At 48.8% G+C, this 22448-nt stretch overlaps 1 protein-coding gene across 1 annotated transcript in view; it reads right to left on the reverse strand.

Annotated features, from left to right (window-relative positions):
- Positions 1–6259: 6259 nt before the first annotated feature.
- Positions 6260–22448, reverse strand: part of LOC118835308 (runt-related transcription factor 3-like) — a 47365-nt gene continuing 31176 nt past the window's right edge. Inside the window, exons 4-5 of the mRNA XM_036742500.1 lie at positions 16615–16767; positions 6260–8745 (exon numbers count right to left, since the gene is read on the reverse strand). Coding sequence (XP_036598395.1) covers positions 8222–8745; positions 16615–16767 — 677 coding nt within the window. The 3' untranslated portion in view covers positions 6260–8221. The remainder of the gene's footprint in view (positions 8746–16614; positions 16768–22448) is intronic.

The raw sequence follows: 22448 nt of genomic DNA on the forward strand, positions 1-22448 counted from the left end.
AGGAGGACATGAGTTCAAATCTGGCCTCAGACACTTGACACATGTACTAGCCGTGTGACCTTGGGCAAGTCACTTAACCCCAATTGCCCTCCTTCCCCCCTCAAATTAAAAAAAAGATTCAAAGAGGGCTTTAAACTAAAATAGGGGTGGAAAAACCACTTATGCAGGTGCCTCAATCAGCCCCCATAGAGAGTACTTATAAAAAAGGATAGTATTTGAGATGCACAGAAGTTCACAAGAGATAAACTCCAAGAAAGAAACCAGTAGTAAAAACCTGTGGTCCCAAATGCCTATACAAATGCCTGGACTATATGGTCAAAGTTTAAGAACAGACCAGAAGAAGAAGAAGAAGTTCAAGAAGAACTAAAGGTTCTAACTCAAGTAGGCAAATTTTACCTGAAAAATATCACGGGGGTATATGATTGTGATGGAATATTATTGGGCTATAAGAAATGATGAGCGGGATGCTTTCAGAAAAACCTGGAAAGACTTACATGAACTGATACAAAGTGAAGGGAGCAGAACCAGAAGAACATCGCACACAGTAACGGCAATATCGTGTGAATGACTTAGCTATTCTCAGCAATACAATGACCCAAGATAATCCCAAAGGACTAATGAGGAAGCATACTATCCACACCCAGAGAAAGGACTGATGTTGTTTGAATACAAACTGAAGCATACTATTTTTCACTTTCTTTCTTTCGTTTTTTTCCCTTTTATTTGAGTCTCAGGGAGGGGAGAAGGGAGGGAGAGATAGAATTTGGAACTCAAAACTTTAAAAAATCGAATTAAAATTGTTTTAATATGTTTTAATATGTAATTGGAGAAAAATTAAAATATATTGAATTAGAAAAAAATCATCAGAGGAGTCAAGTGGCATGAAATCCATGGCTTTAGATGGGCATTTCTTATTCAAAAGAAATAGAATAGGTTAAAAAGTGTGGGATAGGGTGGCATTGTATATTAAGAAGGTATACTCAATGTGAGGAAATCCAGGAACATGTAGTAGGTGGGGGAGAGAGGAAGAAGAAAGCATAACTGAGAGAATTTGGGTGAAGATTAACAGAAAGAGAAACAGAACTGGAAATTCCATCATGAACGTGATTCTCATTGATAGGGAAAAACTGGTTGCTGGGGTCGAAATCATGGGAACCCTGTGGGCAAGTGGCTGTTTCTTCCTAGAGACTGTGACAGAGAAGAGGAAATCTGGGCACAGTCTGACATGCACCCTGGATGTTGGAAAAGCTACTTCCAAAAGATTCCTAGGATCCTATGCAATATTGCGATTAAAAATGCTACAAGAGAAGTTAGCCTGGGAGGGATGAGAGATGCTCAAGGATGAATTCTGAAGACACAGTGGGAAACAATTTCAATATGGAGGAAGAATGGGATGCATCTAAAGATGCCAATGTGGATGCAAAGGAAGGTCCCCAACCAACTCTGATCCAAAAGAGAAATATGCAGAAGATGGAATTAAGGCTGAGTAACAGAGGATGAAAATAAGAGGGTAGCAGAGCCCTGCAAAAATAGTGTCCGACAATGCTGAAACCCAGAATCAGCTCAGGCTGCCAAGGGGCGCCCTAGGACAATCAAAAGGATTTTAAAATTTCTATCAGGAGGGAAAAAGAGAATCAAAGGAGGGTGAGAGCTGTTGCTCAGGGTAGACAGGATAATGCTAACGGACAACGGAAAGAAAGCCAAGCTGCTCAATTTTGATTTTTTTTTTCTCTGTATTGGAAATTTCACAACAAAAGTGACTAATGGGGAGTTGATACCAAGAGTGTGTCGAATGCAACTTGAATGGACCAGTTGTTCAGTTTTCATTACGAGCATTTACACACTAGAAATTGACAAATGCTACAAATTAAGGCTTGATTTATTGTTTTGTTGATTGTCTAGACTTAAGAAAGCAATGGAGACAATGTTAGCAGTACATGTTAAACTTAAAAGTGTGCCAGGTGTACATTTTTGGAAAGCTGGTTGTTAAACCTTTACCAGCATACCCCTGGTTGATAGTCAAGAGATGTAAAGAGAGTCCCAGACTGTCCTTTATGAATTCAAGTCCCCTGGACCAGATGAACCATATCCTCAGATAGGGAAAGAGCTGGCAGATGGGACTGCTGAGCCACTGCCAGTGATTTTCAGTGGGGTGTTGGCAAATGCTTAGCAATTATCCTTTGGGGGAAAATGTTACCGTGACACAGTTTAGGATTTAATCTGCATTATTAAGACTTTAATTAAGTTATTAAGACTAGACTTTCTCAAGTCTAGACACTATAAATCAAGCCCTCATCTGTAGCCTTTGTTTCCAAGATGTAAACACTCATGCTGAAAATTTAACAATTAGCTCTTGGGAGCTGGTTCAAGCTGGTTCCTACACCCCCTCCTTCCCCCACCCCGGCCAATGACATCTGAAAGACTATAGAAAATGACAGCAGTGTCACAAGACTAGAGAAGGACAAATGTCCTAGTTTGCAAAAAAAAAAAAAAAAGGAATAGAAAAGTGTCTAACAATTATAGACCAGTGAGCTTGACTTAGATTCCTGGGAAAATTCTAGAACAAATCAATAAAAGGATGGTTGGTGACCATCTAAACAAGAAAGGAATGGAGACAATTGTTAAGAAGAGGTCATGCCTAAACTCATTTTCTTTCTTTGACAGAAGTATTAACCTGGTAGATAGCAGGAATGTTTTGGGTATAGTTTGTGTAAACTTTCAGCAAAGCTTTTGAAACCTCAATTTTTTTTGTGTGGAGAAAATGGAAAATATTGATTAGATGATAATACAATTAGAGGGCTACAGAATTCATTAGAAGTCTGGATTCACTGGCGGAACTGAGCGTTGTAAACTAAAAATTAAAAATAAATTTAAAAAGAAGGCTAGACTCAAAGAGTTAATGGTTCAATGTCAACATGGCAAGAGGTCTCCAGTGGAATGCCCAGTGCAATGATCTGTGCTCTTCCTTGTGATGTTTAAAATTTTTTATCAGTGACTTGGATAAAGACATACTTTGCTGCTGATAGATACAAAGGTGGCTAATAAAGTTGATCCAAAAAGCTCTTCAGTTCCATATTTTCCCTTTTAAGCATCTTTCTGTTAGACTTGTCCAAAATCGAGAGGGGGATATTGAAGTCTCCTGTCACTATTGTTTTACATTGTGTCGCATTGTGGCAATGTCTTCTTGAAGCTCAGATGTTTCCTTTGTGAATTTGGATGCTAAAGCATTTGGTATCTATGAGATTATTATTGATATTGATTTACTGCCTATGGTTAGAACACAGGATATCAGGACTAGGAGAGGTCTTAAGTAATCATATGATACAGTAGAAAAAGCAATGGACTTTTGAATCATTTGATCCGAGCTTGACCTCTGGCTGACAGGTATTGTCCATTTGACCTTAATAGCTGTGTGACCTTGGGTGAGCCCCTTAATTTCTTTGAGTCCATTTCCTCATCTGTCAAATGGTGATAATAATACTGCTTTTTTTTTTGGAGGGGGGAAGGCAGGGCAATGGAGTTAAGTGACTTGCCCAAGGTCACATAGCTAGTACATGTGTCAAGTGTCTGAGGCTGGATTTGAACTCAGGTCCTCCTGACTCCAGGGCTGGTGCTCTACTCACTGTGCCACCTAGTTGCCCCTAATACTGGTTATTTTTGAAGAAGCAGGTGGAGAGAAGTGACTCACCTAAGATGTCACAATGATTCAGTGGCAGAGGTGAGATTTGAACCCATGAACAAAAGACACATGGTGATCATGGTAAATGTAGGCCTGCGGTTATCTTTAGTGAAAAGAGCTAATTAATTTGTCCAAGACCTTTCCACATGGAAGAGAGACTAAGTTCCAATGGCTCCATGGTTCCTTACTGGCCCCAATGAAGAGAACAACCACTCTGAATGTGGGCTGGGGGAGAGGAGGTATGGAGACCTTTTCTGAGATCAACTGAAACCAAGTACCTTTGATAAGCTTTTGATGAGCTCTGGGGGGGCTAAGCCCACCCCCTTCCCAATCCATCTGTGTGCACATACCTCTCTCCCTCCACCCCATTGCTTTCTGAAGGCATCCAACTCCGGAAGCAGCCCATAGCCATAAGGAAATTTGGAACCGTCGATTAAACACTTCCTTGCTTTTTAACCTTTGCTTTGCACTGATTCCCACCCTAAGCTAATGGCAGACACCAGTGAACCCTGGAGTCTCTACCCTTTACCTTCCCCGGGCCCCTGCCTGGGGAGACAAGGAATAAAGACGGGGACAAGTTGGAAGAACGTGATTAGAAAGGTTTAGGGGACTGAGGAAGGGAAGATATGCAATTTAGGGGTGCATAATAAATTGGGTTTCTGTGGTCACTGAGTTTTGATATAGGGTCTGATCCCTACGTGTCCTTGCAGAGCCCATTTTAAAAGTATGGGGACAAACAAAAAAGTTAATCGGAAGCCAGTCCTAACAGCATCCTTGAGAGCACATCTAATTGCTTTTGGAAGTTCCTGGTTTTCTCCACTCTCCTCCTAGGTTCTATAGTTGACAGCGAATCAGGGGCTGTCTTCCTCCAGCTCCAACAGCTGGGCCTCCAGGCCCTGAAAGGCAGCCAGCAGCTCCTCCGAAGGAAGAGCAGGGAGAGTTGTGACCACTTGTTTATTGGTGCGAGGTGAGAAGTTCCATGGTAAACAGAAAGTGGGCCAGAGGAGCAGTCTGGGGGTGGGATCAGGCATGCGCTAGGGCCATCTTACCCTGCACCAGTTGCCCAGATGGCCTGCTTCTCGGAAGGCCAATCTCATGGCCCCTTTCCCATACAAAGCAGATCAGGAGGGCCAGAGGCTACGGACTCGGGGGTTTATTGGTTAACTGACTTCTTTCTTAGGAACCCTAAGTGACCATTCAACTGTTTTACACAAACTGGCACCATCATCTTGGCTTTACCCTAAGGGCCACTGGGTGGCATACACACATACTAACACATAGTCTTAGGACAGGTTGGTTCAATATCTCTCAGAATTATATTATTATAACAAGTACAACAAAATTGAATTTTACCATTAAATAGTACAGAAGGCAGACCCAGGTTTACCGTACAAGCATTAAAAATACTCCGCACACTCAAGCGAATTACAGTGCAAAGCCTGTTTTCACCACCCAATAAGAGATAGGGGCAAGGGGGTAGGAGTTTTCCAAAGACACAGGGGGCAGTGTTGGTGTCTGGGCACTGGAATGGTAGGACATCCTTTGCCTGGGCAGGTGAAGAAACCTGGCCACTTGTCTCCTGACAGCAGCATGTTGGCCCCTTCCTCCCTTTTCCTGTTGCCATGTATAGGGGTGGCCCTGTTCTACTTTCTTTCTAGGTGGAGATCAGGGTCTGAGACCCTGCCTCCGCTGGGCTTGGCTAATGGGAACACGGTGCTGAGTGGGGACCACATGATGAGGGAGAAGTCACAGCCTAGTGGGAAGCATCTGTTTCTGCTGGTATCCTTATAGCTGGCCTGGCAGGAAGGTAACCAGTTTGTGGCCACACAAGGCGGGGTGTCCCTGGGTTTTTAGAAATTTCCCAAAGAGCCAGGGTTAGGATTGAAGAAAATAGGGTCATTGAGAAGGTGGTGACTATGCTTTCTTCTCTGATGAATAGAGCAAGAGGGTCAACAGGGGAGAGTTTAAGTGACCTCTTCATGCTGGCTCCCTCCATCTACAGGAAACCTTCCCAAGAGCAGAAGGCCATGAGCTTGGTGGCACAGGGGATAGGCAATCTCATTGCCACAAACCCTGATGCAACCAAGGGTCTTTTCTTTCTTCCTGTTAGAAATGATTTCCACATTCCAGCAAACAGTTCAAAGTAATGAGTGCTCTCTCATCTGCTAACAGCAAACCAGGCAATGGAGAAGTCCTGTACAAGAAGCTTCTTGCTTCCTAAAGCCTTTTATTTAACATTTTCTATAACAAAAGAACCTGGTGCTGACTGCACTGTGGATAGGAAACAGAATTGGGCCAGAGGGAACTCGGAGAGAATGTTAGAACTGTGAGGGCCTTGCAAACACAGGATGTCAGAGAGAGGAGGGGGCTTAGATCACAGAGTATCAGAGCTGGGAGGGCCCTTAGAACACAGAATGTCAGAGCTTGGAGGGAGCTTAGATCACAGAATATCAGAGCTGGGAGGCAGCTTAGAACACAGAATATCAGAGCTGGGAGGCAGCTTAGAACACAGAATATCAGAGCTGGGAGGCAGCTTAGAACACAGAATACCAGAGCTGGGAGGTGTCTGAGAACAGAGGATGTCAGAGCTGGGAGGGCCCTTAGAACACAGAAGGTCAGAACCACAAGGGGCCTTAGAATATCAGAGCTACATGGGAACTTCTCACACAGAGTGACAGACTGATCATAGCATGTTGCAGCTGGAAGGGCCCTTCCAATAGAGTGCCTAGAATAGAATGCAAGTACTAGGGATGGGGGAGGGGCACAGTAGAACATAGAATATGAGAGTTGGTAGAGATGTCAGACTGTCAGGGCCTTAGATATCATAAAAAATAATGGAATTACGGTGGGAGAAGCACCTTAGGGGTCATGCAATTCAACCCCTCTCATTATTCCAAGGAAGAACTGAAGGCAAGAGGGGGAAAATGTCCAACTTTGAGCTAATCCTGTTCTGTGGGTTCCAGCCAAGGTGAGCCTTCTGGTCTCCAGTTCAGGGATCTCTGGGCCCCCCTAAGCACTTTCACTTTCAATGCTGGGGTGAAAGTTCTCTGTCCTTTTGCTCCCCACCCCTCTTCGTCCACCTCAAATGCACAAGCTGTCCTGCAAGGAAAACTTCACCTAGCTCCCTCTCCCCCCAACGAAAGCAGCCAAATGAGGAAGGTGAGTGAGTGTGGTTTGTCCAGGCCAACTCTCTGGTTTCAAACCTTATGGTCTGGTCGGTGTCAGCCTCCTTCACCCCCCAAGACCTCTGGGAAGGCATTATTGGGTTGGTAAGATGCTCACAGGAGGAATGGATGTTTTGCGACTAGTGGGAGTCCAGGGCCCACCAAGAGCTGGAGCAGGGCCTGCAGGTAGTACTTTTGATGAAGGAACCCCTGTGTGTGGACTTTACTGGGAGGCTTTCCCACTAATCACCTTGACTCTCTGTCCCAAGGGAGGAAGCCCTGGGCTTAATATCACTAAGAATTTGATCTCCCTAAAGCTTCGGTCCTGTGGTGTCCTTGGCTTGATACTGTCGCCTATAGGTCCCATCTCAGGCTGTGAAAGAGATGGGGTCCAGCAAGGAAGGTATGGGAGTGTGTTGTGGGGCATCTTTTGGCCTTCAAAGGGTGAGGGGACACTGGCCAGGAGCAGAGGCACCAGATGAGACAGAAACCCAAAGCTAAGCAGCTAGATGGCTTTTCCGGTGACTAACGGTGCTCGCTTGGGTCATTACTTAAGGAAGGGATACACTCCTTGTCTTAAGGAGTCAAATACTCTTTGGTGGATAGAATTCAGGCCTTGGAAAAGCGAAGCAGGAGTAACAAAGCCTGGGGTTGTTGGGCAGGAGGGAAGGAGAAAGTATGCCTTCTCTTTGGGAATCCAGTCTGAAATGAATCCTAGAACATATATAGAATGCTAGGAGAGACCTTAGAACATTGGCTAGAGAAGGAAAGGACCTTAGACCACCAAACGTTAGAGTTGCTCCAAGGGACCTTAGAACATGGAGTGTTAGAACTGGAAGGAATGTCAGAACACAGAACATTAAAGCATGAAGGTGCCCTAGAACACTGGAAAAAGAATGTTGGCGGTTTGAAGGGAACCTTAGAACATAAGATATGGAGCTGGGAGGAACCTTGGGGGTATCTGGCCCAGCTCCCTTATTTTACAGAAGAGAAAAGTGAAGCTCAGGCAGGGAAGGGACTCGGCCTGAGGTCATACAGCATCTCGTGGCCAAGCCCAGGTTTTCCACGGCTTCCCATTCCATGATGCTTTGGTTGTCTCTTGGAACGTGGGTCCTATGTACACAGCAGTCAGCAACTGAAACTCATTCCCCCTCCTGCCCCAACCCGTTGGCTTGACATGTTGACAGCTTGTTCCCCTTCCTCCCCTGGGTCTCAGGTCTCCCTCTTTCCGGGGGGAGGGGGCCCTTCCGGTGAGGCTGTCCAAGCCCTGCCCGCAGCCTGGTGATTCAGGACAGGGACACCGCGGGGGCCTGGAGTCAGGATTGGGACATCATGATTCCAGGGAAGCTGCCTTGGGCCCCATCCTCCACGGCGCCCATCAGTATGGCCTCCATACAGACTCGTCCATTCTTCCCGGGGTGGTCATGGCGGTTGGGGAGTTGCTGTGGCTGCCGTCAGCTTCGACGCCATCACTCTGGTTGGCCAGGCTGGGGTTCATGAGGTTGTTTCCCGGCCCGGTGCTGGTGCAGGAGGAGAGCATGCGGGTGGGGGAGCGCTCCCCACCGGCCACCATGGAGAACTGGTAGGAACCGGAGGAAGTGCCGTAGTACAAATGGTAAGGGGAGGGGTTGGTCTGGAAGGGCCCACTCTGGTTCTGGGTGGAGCCCGGGTAGGGAGGGGGGAGGTATGTGTGGTGAAAGCGGGTAGCCGTAGGCATGCTGGTCATGCTAATGCCGCCAATGCCAGTGGGGGAGGGGTTGGCTGTGTAGGAGAAGGCTGCCGACATGGCCCCCGGGTAATGCATCCTGGGGTCGGAAAACCTGGGCTCTGGGAGGCCCGGCAGGCTGGAGAAAGAGCGATCAAACTGTCGAGGATCGGAGAATGGGCTTAAGTCAGATGTGCCTGTTAAAGGAAAGAGAATGCACCAGTAAAACAGGGAAGGGTTTATTAGGGATGTCTTCACAGGGCAGGGCACGGAGAAGATTGAGAGGCCTTGGAATCGTAGACAACCTGAAAATAATACAACACAACAGCCAGAGACTGTGCAATGTCAGAGCTGGCACCTTAGAACACGGGATGTCAGAGGTGGGAGGGCCCTAAAAACACGGGATGTCAGAGGTAGAAGGGGCCCAAGACAGAGAATATTAGTGCTCAAAGGGCCCTTTAGATTACAAAACTTTCCAATCTCCTAGGCTGCTGCATGGTATCTGCTTCCAGGGATTCCTCTAGCCTATGAGACCGAGGAAGCCTGATTTACAGAATGCTAAGACAGAGGAGGAGGATAACACCCCACAGGGTGGCTGTGAGGAAAAAATGAATAATAGTTGTAAAACGTGCTTAGCCTAGTACCTGGCACACAGTAGGTGCTCTATTAACGCTTTTCTGTACAGTGCCTAACACTGGCTGGGTACCTAGTAGGTGCTTAATACATGCTCGTTGATTCACTGCTGAGCACCTAGAACATTCTATGTTCTAAACATCTGGGAAGTGACTGGCTCCAGGTGGAAAGAGCCATAGATGGAGAAGGAAAAGATGTGAGTCTGGGAGCTCTGCTGAGTGGTCTTGGGCAAGGGCACTCAGCCACGCTGAGCCTCAGTTTTCTCTCCTGTTAAGTGGGGGCATTGGACTTGGGGGGACTGGGACGGTCGGACACTGCTCTGAATTCTCTGGTCCTAGACTTAGAATACAGCATCAGAGCTGGACCGGGCCACAGGCCATAGCGAGAGCTGCCATTTCTACTGCCCGGAGAGTCCTTGGATGCCAGAAACCTGGGTTCAAATCCTGCCTCAGGTACTAACTGTGTAACTCTAGGAAAGGCACCTGACCTCTGCCTGCCTCAGTTTACTCAACTATAAAATGGGGACAGTCACAGCACTTACCTCCTAGGGTGGTTGTGAGGAATGAATGGAATAGGATTTGTGAAGCCCAGTGCCTGGCACATAGTAGGGGCTGCTAGCTATTATTATTATAATATTATTATCATCACAAGAACCTGGTGAGGTCGGTCTCTTGTTTCCCCCTTTTGAAGATAAGGTAACAGGCTCAGAGATGCTGAGGGACTTGCCCACAGTGACATGGCTGGTGGGGGGTCACGGATGGGATTTGAACCCAGGGCCCTAAAGACACCATTTGGCACAACGCTCCCATTTTACAGACATGGAAAATCAAGGCCAAAGAGGGCAAGTGATGTGCCTGACATTGCATGGTGAGTTAAGGGCAGGACTGCCATGGAGACTCCAGCTTCCTGACTTCTGGGGGTTGGTTTCTTGCCTCGATACATGAAGCTGCTTCCCCTCTCTGCCTTTCACTGGCATCGGAGCTGATGAAACATCTTAAGGCCTGTCAATGGCCCAAAGAGCGTGGGCCCAGAGCCCTCTCCGTGCCCCCAGCCCTCCCCGGCATCAGAGCAGCGCCAGCTCCTTCCCGAGGCTGGGCTGAGGGGCGGCCCGGCCCCTGGAAACCCGAGATGTGGCTTGCTGCTGTCTGGCGGCCAATGAAAATAGTGGAAGGAAATGTTTATTTTCTTCTCAACATCGCCCCGGCTGCTGAACCAACTGAATGAGCCCATTGAGCTGTAAGGGTTTCTCTGCGGCGGGGCGGTGCCCGGGCCCCATCCCCCAACTGAGCGGGCCTGGCTGCCCCCACTCCGTACAACCCCAAGGCTGCTGCTTCATCCAGGAAGAGGGAGTGGGGCTGAGGCCCCCCGCTCCTGGACCTGCCTGGTGGTGGGCAGATAAACAGAAGCTGAGCCGGGGGCTCCCTGCTATTAATAGATGAAGAAGGAAACCCCAGAGGAGGAAGGCCAGCTAAAGGTGGGAATGTGGGAGGCCAAGGGGAGAAAAGAGAGTGAGGTCCCCCCAGCCTGCTCATGTACCGGACTGGGAGAGGAAGAAGGGCCATGTGGTCCCAGCAGGAGAGAGAGGACAGAGTAATGGGTTCAAATCCCACGTCAAATAGTGTTGTGAGCAGTGCACTAAATCTGCAATGAGAAAAGCTGGGTCTGAAACCCACATCTATCACTTAGGACCTTTGGGACTTTGTTCAAGGCTCTTGATTTGAAATGGGGGCAACTCCTTCCCCATTCTCTATGTTAGACAAAGGTGGTGCTACTGGTGGAACCCTCTGACCTGGAAACTCTATCTTAAGGCTCCCAGATCTGACATCCTGTGTTCTAAGGGCCTGGGTTCTAAAGGCCCTCTCAGCTCTGACATTCTGCATTCTAAGGACCCTCCCAACACTGTCATTCTGTGTTCTAAGAGCCTCCCAGCTTTGACACTCTGTATTCCAAGGCCCCCTCCCAGCTTTGACATTCTGTGTTCTAGGGCCCTCCCAGTTCTGACATCCTGGGTTCTAAGGCCCTCCCACCTCTGACATCCTGGGTTCTAAGGCCCTCCCACCTCTGACATCCTGGGTTCTAAGGCCCTCCCAGCTCTGACATTCTGTGTTCTAGGGCCCTCCCAGCTCTGACACCCTGGGTTCTAAGGGCCCTCCCAATAAGCGCCTTCCCAGCTTGGGTACCCTATATTTAAGATCCTTTCCAGAGCCACCATTTTAGGCCTTAATCACTTTCCCATCTAGGCCTTCCATGATTTGCAATGTGGCTAAGTGGACTTTGGCATTCTTGGCTGTGGCTTCTGAAGGTAAGAGTTGCTACGTCACTCTCCAAACCTTCCCTGACTGGGCCCCATGCCTGGCTGGTGCTGGTGAGGGGAAGAAGAAAAGCGAGGTGGCATGTGAAAGGGGGCATGGTGTGGGAGGGGGGGCCATGGCCAGCTCCCTGCCAGCTTCAGGGGGGCCAGAGCTCTCCAGTCTCCCTGTGCTCACTCCACATAGGAAGCTGTTGCTAAAGGTCTCATATTATGGGAAGTGTGACACCCAAATGAAGGTTTCCATGGGGGTCCTCACAGGCATGAGGCTTGCTTTGTCCTGAATAAAAATCCTTGCTCTGAAATCTCCCCAGTCACCCAGCCTTTACTTGAAGCCCTCTGAGCATGGGGAGTCCAGCACCTCCCTTGGCAGCCCACATCCCTTTGGGACAGCTAATTTTTCCTGACACTCCATTGGCATCTTGGTGACCCGCACTCTTGGGCCTAGCATCCTGCCCTCTGGGGCCAAGCTGAACAAGACTAATCCCTTCTCTGTGGGGCAGTAAAGACCCAGCTCCCTAGAAGCTTTCCTGGATTCCACAGACCCCACCTTCATCTTCCCATGGCATCATCCCCAGATCTCACCTCACCCAGCTCCCAAAGCCAACATTCCTTCAAGATGCCACCAGCTTTCTCTCCCTCTTCCTGGTTTCCCTCGACTTGACAGGTCAGCCCAGGACACGCCCCTCATTCAGCAGACAAGGAGCCTGAGCCCCAAGGTGAAGCACCTGCTTCGGGTCACACACGGGGACCAAGTAGCAGTGTGTTGATTCCCCCTTGCCCTCGAGTCTCTCCTGACTCCAGACCAGTCAATGGTCTTTCTAGGCTCCCCCCAGAAGCAGCTCCTGGATTGAAAGTGGCTGCCACCTGGCCCTCTTCGGTCCCCTTAGTCTAGCTGAGCCAGGCTCCTTGTCACCAAGGCCACAGGGACAAGCTCACAGTCAGCTTGGTTCCCTCCCCCACAGCCTTGCTGTCACTAGGGCCACCTGAGGGGCAGTGGTTCTGCCCTGAGAAACCAATATTCTAAGTCAATAGGCAGGCAAGACAGCAGAGCCTTCTGAACAGACTATCAGCCTCTGCTGGCAGCCCCAAGCCCCTTTTGTAGATGGACAAGCATACAAAGGAAAGGGGGGATGAGGAGGTGGTTAGTCACTCGATCAGCAGCGTTTGAGAAATATATCACTCACTGGACCAGGCTCTGGAGACGCAAAGACGCAAATCAGTTCCTGTCTGCAAGAACACTGTACATCTTGGAACAGGGAATGTCAGAGCTGGGAGGGCCTTAGAACCCAGGATGTCAGAGCTGGGAGGGTCCTTAGAACCCAGGATGTCAGAGCTGGGAGGGCTCTTAGAACACAGGATGTCAGAGCTGGGAGGGCCCTTAGAACACAGGATGTCAGAGCTGGGGAGGCCTTAGAACATAGAATGTCAGAGCTGGGAGGGCCCTTAGAACACAGGATGTCAGAGCTTGGGAGAGCCCTTAGAACAGGGAATGTCAGAGCTTGGAGGGCCTTAGAACACAGCATGTCAGAGCTGGGAGGGCCTTAGAACACAGGATGTCAGAGCTGGGAGGGCCTTAGAACACAGGATGTCAGAGCTGGGGAGGCCTTAGAACATAGAATGTCAGAGCTGGGAGAGCCCTTAGAACACAGGATGTCAGAGCTAGGAGGGCCCTTAGAACACAGGATGTCAGAGCTTGGGAGAGCCCTTAGAACAGGGAATGTCAGAGCTTGGAGGGCCTTAGAACACAGCATGTCAGAGCTGGGAGGGCCTTAGAACACAGGATGTCAGAGCTGGGAGGGCCTTAGAACACAGGATGTCAGAGCTGGGAGGGCCTTAGAACACAGGATGTCAGAGCTGGGAGTGCCCTTAGAACACAAAGTGTCAGAGCTGGGAGAGCCCTTAGAACACAGGATGTCAGAGCTTGGAGGGCCTTAGAACACAGGATGTCAGAGCTGGAAGGGCCCTTGGAACAGGGAATGTCAGAGCTGGGAGGGCCCCTAGAATAGGGAATGTCCGAGTTTGGAGGGCCCTTATAGCACAGAATGTCAGAGCTGGGAGGGCCCTTAGGTTGTAGAATGTAGTAATTTGAGACTTGAATGAGGCAGTCATGGCTGAGCTCTGTGGACCTCTCCCTCCAGGGCAGCAGGGTATGGGTTTAGCCAATGTTTTCTCAGGGAGCATCAGCACAGGTGAGGGAGGGAGTCATAGCCCAGAGCTAAAGACCTGGGTCTCATTCTGGCTTCCTCTACCCCTTTCTGCCTATGGCCTCCAGGGACTTTATGCTACACCTTAATATGCATCCCTGCAAAGAAAGGAAGATCTTGGGAGAAGCCATTGTCCTCAGAAATAGACTCCCAGCTGTCTTTCACAAATGACGCCTTTCTTGTGAGAGGAAGGGGCAGCTCTGGGGGCACGCCCTGCACGAGGCCTCACTAACTGCCTCAGGAGAGGAGCCAAGATAGAGAAGAGGCGGCAAAGTCTGTTTTTTCAGGTGTTAAATGTATTAGGAGTAAAAAGTTTATTTATTTACTAGCTATAACTTAGGTGATGGTTTTATAAGTCATATAAAATAACCAGATCACAGGAAAGTGAGGAAATTGAAAAAAAAACATACACATACACAAACACACACACACACAGAAGAGGTCTATGTTCTGAGGCCTCTTGGAACATCCTCTGCATTTCCAAGATCACAACCTGTGTTTATATTCTAGGTTCTCAGGGTTCTTCTAGCTCTGACTTCCTATCTTCTACCTGTCTAGAATCTCTGGACTCATTCAGCAGCAAAAACCGATGTCCTGGGATCTTTCCCAGGTGTCACATTTTGTGTTCTAACATCTTATGTTCTACAGTCCCTCCTAATGCTGTCATCCTATGTTCTAAAGTCGAGAATATTCTGGAAGGAACTGTTGAGTTTGTGTCTGTATTCTCAGAGCCCAAATACAGTGCTCAACCTATGGGAGGTAGTTAAGAAAGGTTTCCTGAGTTGAATTGAATAGTACCTTTCAGCTCTGACATTCCAAGTCCTAAAGTCTATTCTATCTTTGACATGCCATGTTCCAAGGCCTTATCTAGCTCTGACATCCTGTGTTCTAAGGGCCCTCCCAGTTCTGACATTGTGTTCTAAGGGCCCTCCCAGCTCTGACATTCTGTGTTCTAAGGGCCCTCCCAGCTCTGACATCCTGTGTTCTAAGGGCCCTCCCAGCTCTGACATTCTGTGTTCTAAGGGCCCTCCCAGCTCTGACATCCTGTGCTCTAAGGGCCCTCCCAGCTCTGACATCCCATGTTCTAAGGGCCCTCCCAGCTCTGACATTGTGTTCTAAGGGCCCTCCCAGCTCTGACATTGTGTTCTAAGGGCCCTCCCAGCTCTGACATTCTGTGTTCTAAGGGCCCTTCCAGCTCTGACATCCTGTGCTCTAAGGGCCCTCCCAGCTCTGACATCCCGTGTTCTAAGGGCCCTCCCAGCTCTGACATTGTGTTCTAAGGGCCCTCCCAGCTCTGACATCCTGTGTTCTAAGGGCCCTCCCAGCTCTGACATCCTGTGCTCTAAGCTCCCTTCCAGCTCTGAAGCTCACAGAACCCCAGTTCTAAATTGGAAAACACCTCAGAGTTTACAGAATTCAACTCCCTCATCTTACAAAGAAGAACCTGAGACTGAGAGAGGACAGGTGATTTGCCCAATATCCCACAGGTATTAAGAAACAGAGATACTCTCCCTTCTGCCCCAAGCAATGAGATAATATTTGTACCATGATTAGCAAAGTGCCTGGCACACAGTAGTTGCCACATAGATGCTCAGTCCCTTCTCTTCCCCTTCCCTCTCAGCTGGGCTGCCCCCACCCCTGTCATCCCCTGGCACTTAGCTCTCTGTCTCCAAGGCTCCCTTTCCGGATGTCTACCTGGGCTATTGTCAGCTCTTGCTTGGAACAGCTGCCCTCCTGGGTTTGGAGAGGCCAGGCTGTTCCCAGGGATTCCAACGGAGCAAGCTGGGGAGGGTTCACCTGCCTCCCTTCCCCTCTAACACCCTGGATTCCCCAAATTGGCAGGGCCATAGTGCAGCCTGCCCCGGATCAGCCCGTCCCAGTATCTCTGGCAGGCCTGTCAGGTAGCAAGACCTGGGGCAAATCATGCAGTTCCATACCTTTACCATCCACCTGACTCAGGGAGGAGGAAAACCTCTGAACCTTTCATTCATCCCCCGCTACTTCTGGTTACTCTCTTCCCCCTACTAGTCCCCAATCCATCCTTCCCACCTCCTGCCCAAGTATCCACACTCTGGCTCCCATTTTCCCACCCAGGCTCATCTGTCCTTTAGGTCTTCCTTCCAGGGAATCTGTACCCTCCTCTGTCCCTAGTTCTCACCCTATCTAACCCTGGCTTGGTACCGCTGCCTATACTGTTCCCCATACCTGTAACGCTTTCCTTCCTCTGTTCCTCTTTCCCTACTTGTAAGCTCCCTCTTTTGAAGCCTACTTTTGGGTATGGCCTCCAGAATACAGTCATTTTATAATGCCCCCAACTACCTTGGAAACACTTTTACATACTCCTGTATATACATACTTTCCTTTGACAGAATGTAAGATCTTTGTTTTGTTGTTGTTTGGGTCGTGTCTGACTTTTTGTGACTCCATTTAGGGGTTTTTTGGGCCAAGTACTGGAGTGGTTCACCATTTCCTTCTCCGGCTCATTTGACAGATGAGGAAATGGAGGCAAACAGGGTTAAGTGACTTGCTCAAGATCACATAGCTAGGAAATGTCTGAGGCCAGATTTGAACTCATGAAGATGAATCTTCCTGACTCCGGGCCTGGCTTCTATCTACTGGGCCATTAAGTTGCCCCTCATCCTTGAGGGCAGGGCAAAAGTATTTATTAAATTCTTACTATATGCCAGGAACTAAGTTATGAGGATATGAATAAAGGTGAAAACGCTGTCCCTGCCCTCAAGAAGTTTACATTCAAACAGAAGAGACACCGTGTAAGCACCCCTGTAAATGTATTCAAAGCAGGATTAGCTATTATCACAGTCCCCTTCCTTCCACATCCCACTTACCCAGAGTGTAGGCCCTTCCCCTGCTCCCTTCCTCTCCCAGGCCCTGACCTCAGTCTGGACCAGCCCCCATACCTTGTGCTGTAGCCTGAGTGCTGAAGTGAGTGGACGTGGCCAGGGAGCCCCGGGGACTAGGAGTTGTTGGTGTCACTCGCATTCGAAGTCGGTCCAGGTCGCCAAATCGATCAGGAAAGGCCTTTGGCTGGTCTTCCATTTTCTGCCTGTGCCCTGAGAGGAGGGAGGAAGAGCTGTCAGCATCAGGTCCATTGTTGCTGTCCATCCCCACCTTTTCTCTTGCCTCTACTTACCCAGGGAAGGAAAGATTTCACAGTCGCTCCCATGACCCTGCCAGGAAGAGTTTCCCAAGGAACTCAGTGGAAGGTCTCACTGAGTCTCCCACACAAGAGAGCCAGGATGAGAGAATGGAAGCAGCATTGGATTTGGTATTTGAGAACATGAGCCTGAACCCCGACTTTGCTACTGTGTGACCTTGGGCAAGTTATTTCACCCTTCTCGGCCTCAGTTTACTCTTTTGTTAACTGAAGAGGCTGAATGGTATGAAGACTTCTTTCTTCTCTAAATCCTATACTCTGAGACATAAGCAAAACCTGGGGAGGCTGGGGGAGGGGTGATGAACTTTTGTGGCTGCTACCAGCTCCCTAAAGGATGATGAGAATAATTCAATTCAGTCAGCATTTATTTAGCTTCCCTACTCTACTTGAGGCACTGAGAATACAAAGACAAAAGCAAAACTATGCCAGCCTCCAAGAAGTTTCCATTCCATGGGATGTGCATGTGTGTGGGAGAATAGATGCACATACACACAAGTAGATACATAGTATATGCAAAGTAACTTCAAGAGAGAGGCAATGATAATAACTGGTGGGGGAGGGGTGAAGAGAGGCAAATAGGGGAAAATTTCACTTCAAAGGTAGTTTTAAGGATTGCAAAGTGCTTTCCAGACACCTTTGTGAAGCAGGAGATGCAGATTTCAATTTCCCTTTTATATATAAGGAAACTGAAGCTCTCTCTCCACACAGATGCGAAGTAGCACAACTGGGATTTGAACACAGATCTCCTAACTCATATCTGGCTCAATTTCTACTTCACCATTTAGCTCCTTCCATGGTAACTTATGCGCCTGTTGCTCCTCCTCTGGGATCACATAATTGAGAGGGTCATTGGATCATGCTTTTAAAGAAAGAGGATATTTTAAAGATCATCTGGTTCAGTCCCTTCATTTTATAGATGAAGAAAGAGAGGGTGAGATAAGTGACCCGCCCAGGGTCACACAGGTACTTATCAGCAGGGCCAGGGCACAAATGCAGGCTCTCTGATTTCAAATCCAGGGCTCTTTCCACACTTCGTAAATTATCTGAGTCCAACTCCTGAACTGTAGAGGTGAGGGAACTTCTGTCCAAAGAGGGGAAGGGCCTTGGCCAAAGCCACATGGTAGTATTGGTGGCGGGGCTGAAGCCAGGACCCAAATGGACCAGCCCTCCCTCAAGTCCTTGGTTGGGCATTTAAAGCCATTTGTAACCTGGCCCCTTACTAACTTTCCAGTCTTTTTATACCCTACTCCCCTCTACGTACCCTAAGATCCATTGACATTGGCTTCCTGGCTGTGCCTCGAGCAAGATATTCCATCTCTTGGCTCCAGGCATTTTTTCTGGCTGTTCCCCATGCCTGGAATGTTCTTCCTCCTCATCTCTGCCTCCTAGCTTCCCTGGCCTCTGTCAAGTCCCAGCTAAAGCCTCTTCCCCTACAAGAAGCCCTCCCTCAATATGAGTGCCTTCCTTCCACTAATTAACTCCAATTTGATCCTATATATATCTTGTTTGTACAGAGCTCTGTTTGCATATTGTCTCCCTTCATTAGACTATAAGCTCCCTGAGGGCAGGGACTTTGGGGGGAGGGGTGTGGGCTCTCTAGCACTTAACACAGTGACTGGCATACTGTAAGCACTTAATAATTGCTTGTTGACTTGTTTGCTCTTTTCTATGTGTGATGTGGCAGCCAAGAAGAGCAAATGAGATTTGGGGCCCTATTAGAAGTATATTTCCTGGGGTTAGAAAAAGGCTGCCTTTCACCATGGGCAGGCAACATGGAGAGGGCAGTGTTCATATCATATGAGGAAGAAGGATGCTGAGCTGAAGCCCATCCCAAGAATGGGGAAAGGGCTGGGGACCATGCCATTGGAGGGGCAATTCAAGGACATGAGATGAGCAGTCAGTAGGCATTTACACCTACTATGTGCCAGGCACTGTACTAAGGGCATGGGATACAAAAAGAGGCTAATGATGGTCCCTGTCCTCAAGGAGCTCAGTCTAATGGGAGAAGAGAAGACTGGGGAGACCCAGTTGCTGTCTTCATACATCTGAAGGGGTATCGTGTGGAAAATGAAATCAGTGGCCCCTGAGATGCCACCCTGGACTCCAGTGTTGTGACAAATGGTGACAGGGGCTGCTAGGGCTGTTACACCGAGCTGGGGCGAGGGATGGTTTGTCCCCAAGAGTGTCCTGGGGAGTCCAAAGACCCTCTGCAATTGTATTTGAACCAGTGGCTGAGAGGAAAATGGCTCTCTTTTCTATTCAGGAGGAAGGGGGAAAGGGGAAGCAACAGATGGGCCCCCTAGAAAGGGGTTTTGCACTCAAGCTCCAAGGGCCCAAACCAACTTGCTCAGGATACTCTCTTAGTCATCAGCCCTTCCTGGGGCCTCCCGATTCTCAAATGGAAGATTAAACATTGATTAAGCATCTATTTAGAAAGGCAGCATGGTGCAGGAGTTATTGTGGTACGGTGGAAAGACTGCCAACCCTGGAGTCATGGGCCTGGAGTAAGAACACCTGTTCTGTCAGCGACTACTTGTGGGTCCTTGGGCAAGTCACCCAACCTCTCTGAGCCTCGGTTTCCTCATCTATAAAACGAGGGCCCTGGACCAGAGGCACTCTGAAGTCCCTTTCAGCTCACAGCCCATTCCAGAGCACTAGACGGGAGGCAGGAAGGGCTAGGTTCAGTGCCGTAGCTGACTGACTTTGGGAAAATCATCACTCTAAGCCTCAGCTTCCTCAGCTGTAAAATGGGGGATGGTGTGAGGTTCAAATGACACAAAGTACTTGGTAAGGCCTATGTAAATGGGAGTTGCTATCACTATTTTCTACCACCACCTTCCACCCCCACCATAACTGCTTTCAACCACTACCATCAGCCACTGCTACCAGCCACCACCCACTATGACAACCACCACCCACCACCATCCACCTCCCCCCACCTATCTCTACCATCATTCGCCACCATCACTATCTACTGCCACCACCACCCACTACCACAACCACTTAAACAACCACCATCCACCACCACCATCTACCACCATCACCTCTGCCCACCGCCTACTAATACCACCACCACCACCACCAATTGCTACCACCGCTACATGCCAGGTGTTTATGTTAGTACCTAGAGACACAAACATAAAATAAGAAATACTCCTTGACTTCAAGGAGCTTAATGTTCCACTGAAGGGAACAAATGTACATAGGTGAGTAAAAATACTAAACCATTTCCAAAGGGAGAGGCCACTAACTGGGGGAGATCAGGAAAGGCCCCTGAGCCCCTGAACCCTAGTCAGCTCCTAATCATACAGAGGGAACAGCAACAACTCTGGAATCAGAATACTGACTCCAGAACCCCTCAAACTGGGCTTCAAATCTTTTTTTTTGGGTGAGGGTTCAAATCTTACCTCTGATGTTTATTATTTCTGTGGTCCTGGGTAAATCACTCTACCTGCCAATGGCTCCAGGTAAGCTGCAGAATGGTTGCCAATACGCTTTGGGGCTTTTGTCACTTTTTCTCTCATTTTTATAAGAGCCAATATACTTTGGATAAGGAAGTCTCCTCAAAAAGAATTTCCTACACCCAGGATTCTTAACCTGGGGTCCATAGATTAAAAAAATCCCAAACATTTTGATAACTGTATTTCAATATAATCGATTTTTTCCATGATCCTGTGGATTTTGTTTTATGCATTTTAAAGTACTTTGGGAAGGATTTCATAGGTTTCACCAGACTTCCCAAGAGGCTCACAACACACAAAAAGGTTAAGAACACCTACACACCAATGATATCCTAGGTCTGACCCCCAAATTATGAATGTAAACAAAATAAACGTGAAAACCCAGATCAGGTTTGAATTGCTGGGCCACAGCCTGCCTTCTCCTGCCTCCACGCTTGCAGTTCTTCATGCCTGGAATGCCATCCTTTGCATTCTTTGCATCCCATGCTGGCTTTAGAGCCAAACCCAGATGTCCCTCTCTCCAGGCCTCTTCCCCACATTTCCTGACAGTCCTGATCTTCCCCCCGGGCCTTGGAGAACCCCACACTCTCTGATGCATTTGGACATGACTAGTGTGTCCAAACTCTAATTCCTCCCGCTGAGCCTAGGAGCTCCATGAAGACGGAATGACCCCTTATGGCCTTATCTCAACTGTGTTTCGTGCCCAAGGCCAAGTACCATGCCAGCCAATAAGAGAAGCTTAACAAATACTTCTTGAATAAATATGAATTGGAAAGGGCACTGCATGGGGAGTCGGGAGACTCCCAAGTTTGCCAACCAGTCTCTGCATCTTCTCATCTATGAAACGTGGGAGGGGTGGGAGGAAGTGAGCCGCTCTCCCGCTCTCAGGATGTTACTAACAATGGCTGACACTGATTCAGGTTCGAGGTTTGCTAAGCGCTTTTATGTACATTATATAACAAGGCAGGAGGGGCCATTAGTGATCATCTAATCTTACTCCCTTTCATTTTATGGAGGAGAAAACTGAGGCACAGAGGGATGAGACAGACTGCAACATGGAGATGAAGTGGGAAAGAACATTGTAGAGGGGTCTGGGTTCAAATCTCACCTCTGCCGGGTGTGACCTTAGGCAAATCACTTAAGCTCCCTGGGCCTCAGTCTCCTCAACTGTAGAAGAGGGGGAGAGGGGTGGCCTCTAAGGTTCCTTCCCACCCTAAGTCTACAATGTGGCCAAGCTAGGAGTCAAATCAGTGCAAAGAAGCCAGAGGACCTGGGTTCAAATCCTGCTTGTGTGATCAACCAGGTGAGTAACTCTGGAAAGTAATGCTTCCCCGGTCCTCAGTGTCCTCATCTGGGTTACACGGAAGTCCCTTCCAGCTCCAGCTCTACGGTCCTTTGATCTTGGGACCAAAAGCAGCACTTTTTGCCCCAATATCACGCTGCCTCCCAAATCTCTCCAGTCTCTTCTCACCGATTGGACGTGTGTTGGACAGGGAGCAGGTGAGCAGGTACCGGGGGTGGGGAGGAAGAGCTCGGCTCACCCAAACAGAAGGTGGAAGGCCCTGGGGTAACGGGCTGGATCTCAGGGCAGAGAGGAAGAGGACCAGGAGGAAGGAAGGGAGGAGTGGTGTTCAGGGGCATTACAAGAGGCAAACAGACAAAAACCCCAAAGCGCCCGGCCCAGCCCCATCCAGGGGAGGAGAGCCTTCTGAGGCCCGGGCTAACTCGTCCCTAACTCGTCTGAAGTGGGCTGCCTTACGACATCGGGTCACGCCGCTCTTGGCACGGCCCCCAGGAGGAGCCAGACACACACTCCGCTGTCTCTTCCCAGCCCGAGGCTGCAGGGGAAGGGGCAGGGGGAGGGGGTGTGGCAACAGCAACGGTTTGTCAGATTTACAATGACTGGAAGCCGTCTCTGGAAAGCCGGATTAAACCGAGCAGGAAAAAAAAAGCCAATCCGAAAACTTCCCTGATCTTTTGACAAGGTCCCAAAGGCCATCATGACCTGGGATGCTGATGAACGTCTATGTCTTTGAGAAGGAAGGGAGAGGTAGAGCTGGCAGCCAGAACATCTCACAGTGGGAGATGAGAGATAGAAGAGCCTGGCATGGGAGAG

The sequence above is a fragment of the Trichosurus vulpecula genome, chromosome 2 (genome assembly GCF_011100635.1).
Source record: "Trichosurus vulpecula isolate mTriVul1 chromosome 2, mTriVul1.pri, whole genome shotgun sequence".
NCBI classification, from domain to species: domain Eukaryota; kingdom Metazoa; phylum Chordata; class Mammalia; order Diprotodontia; family Phalangeridae; genus Trichosurus; species Trichosurus vulpecula.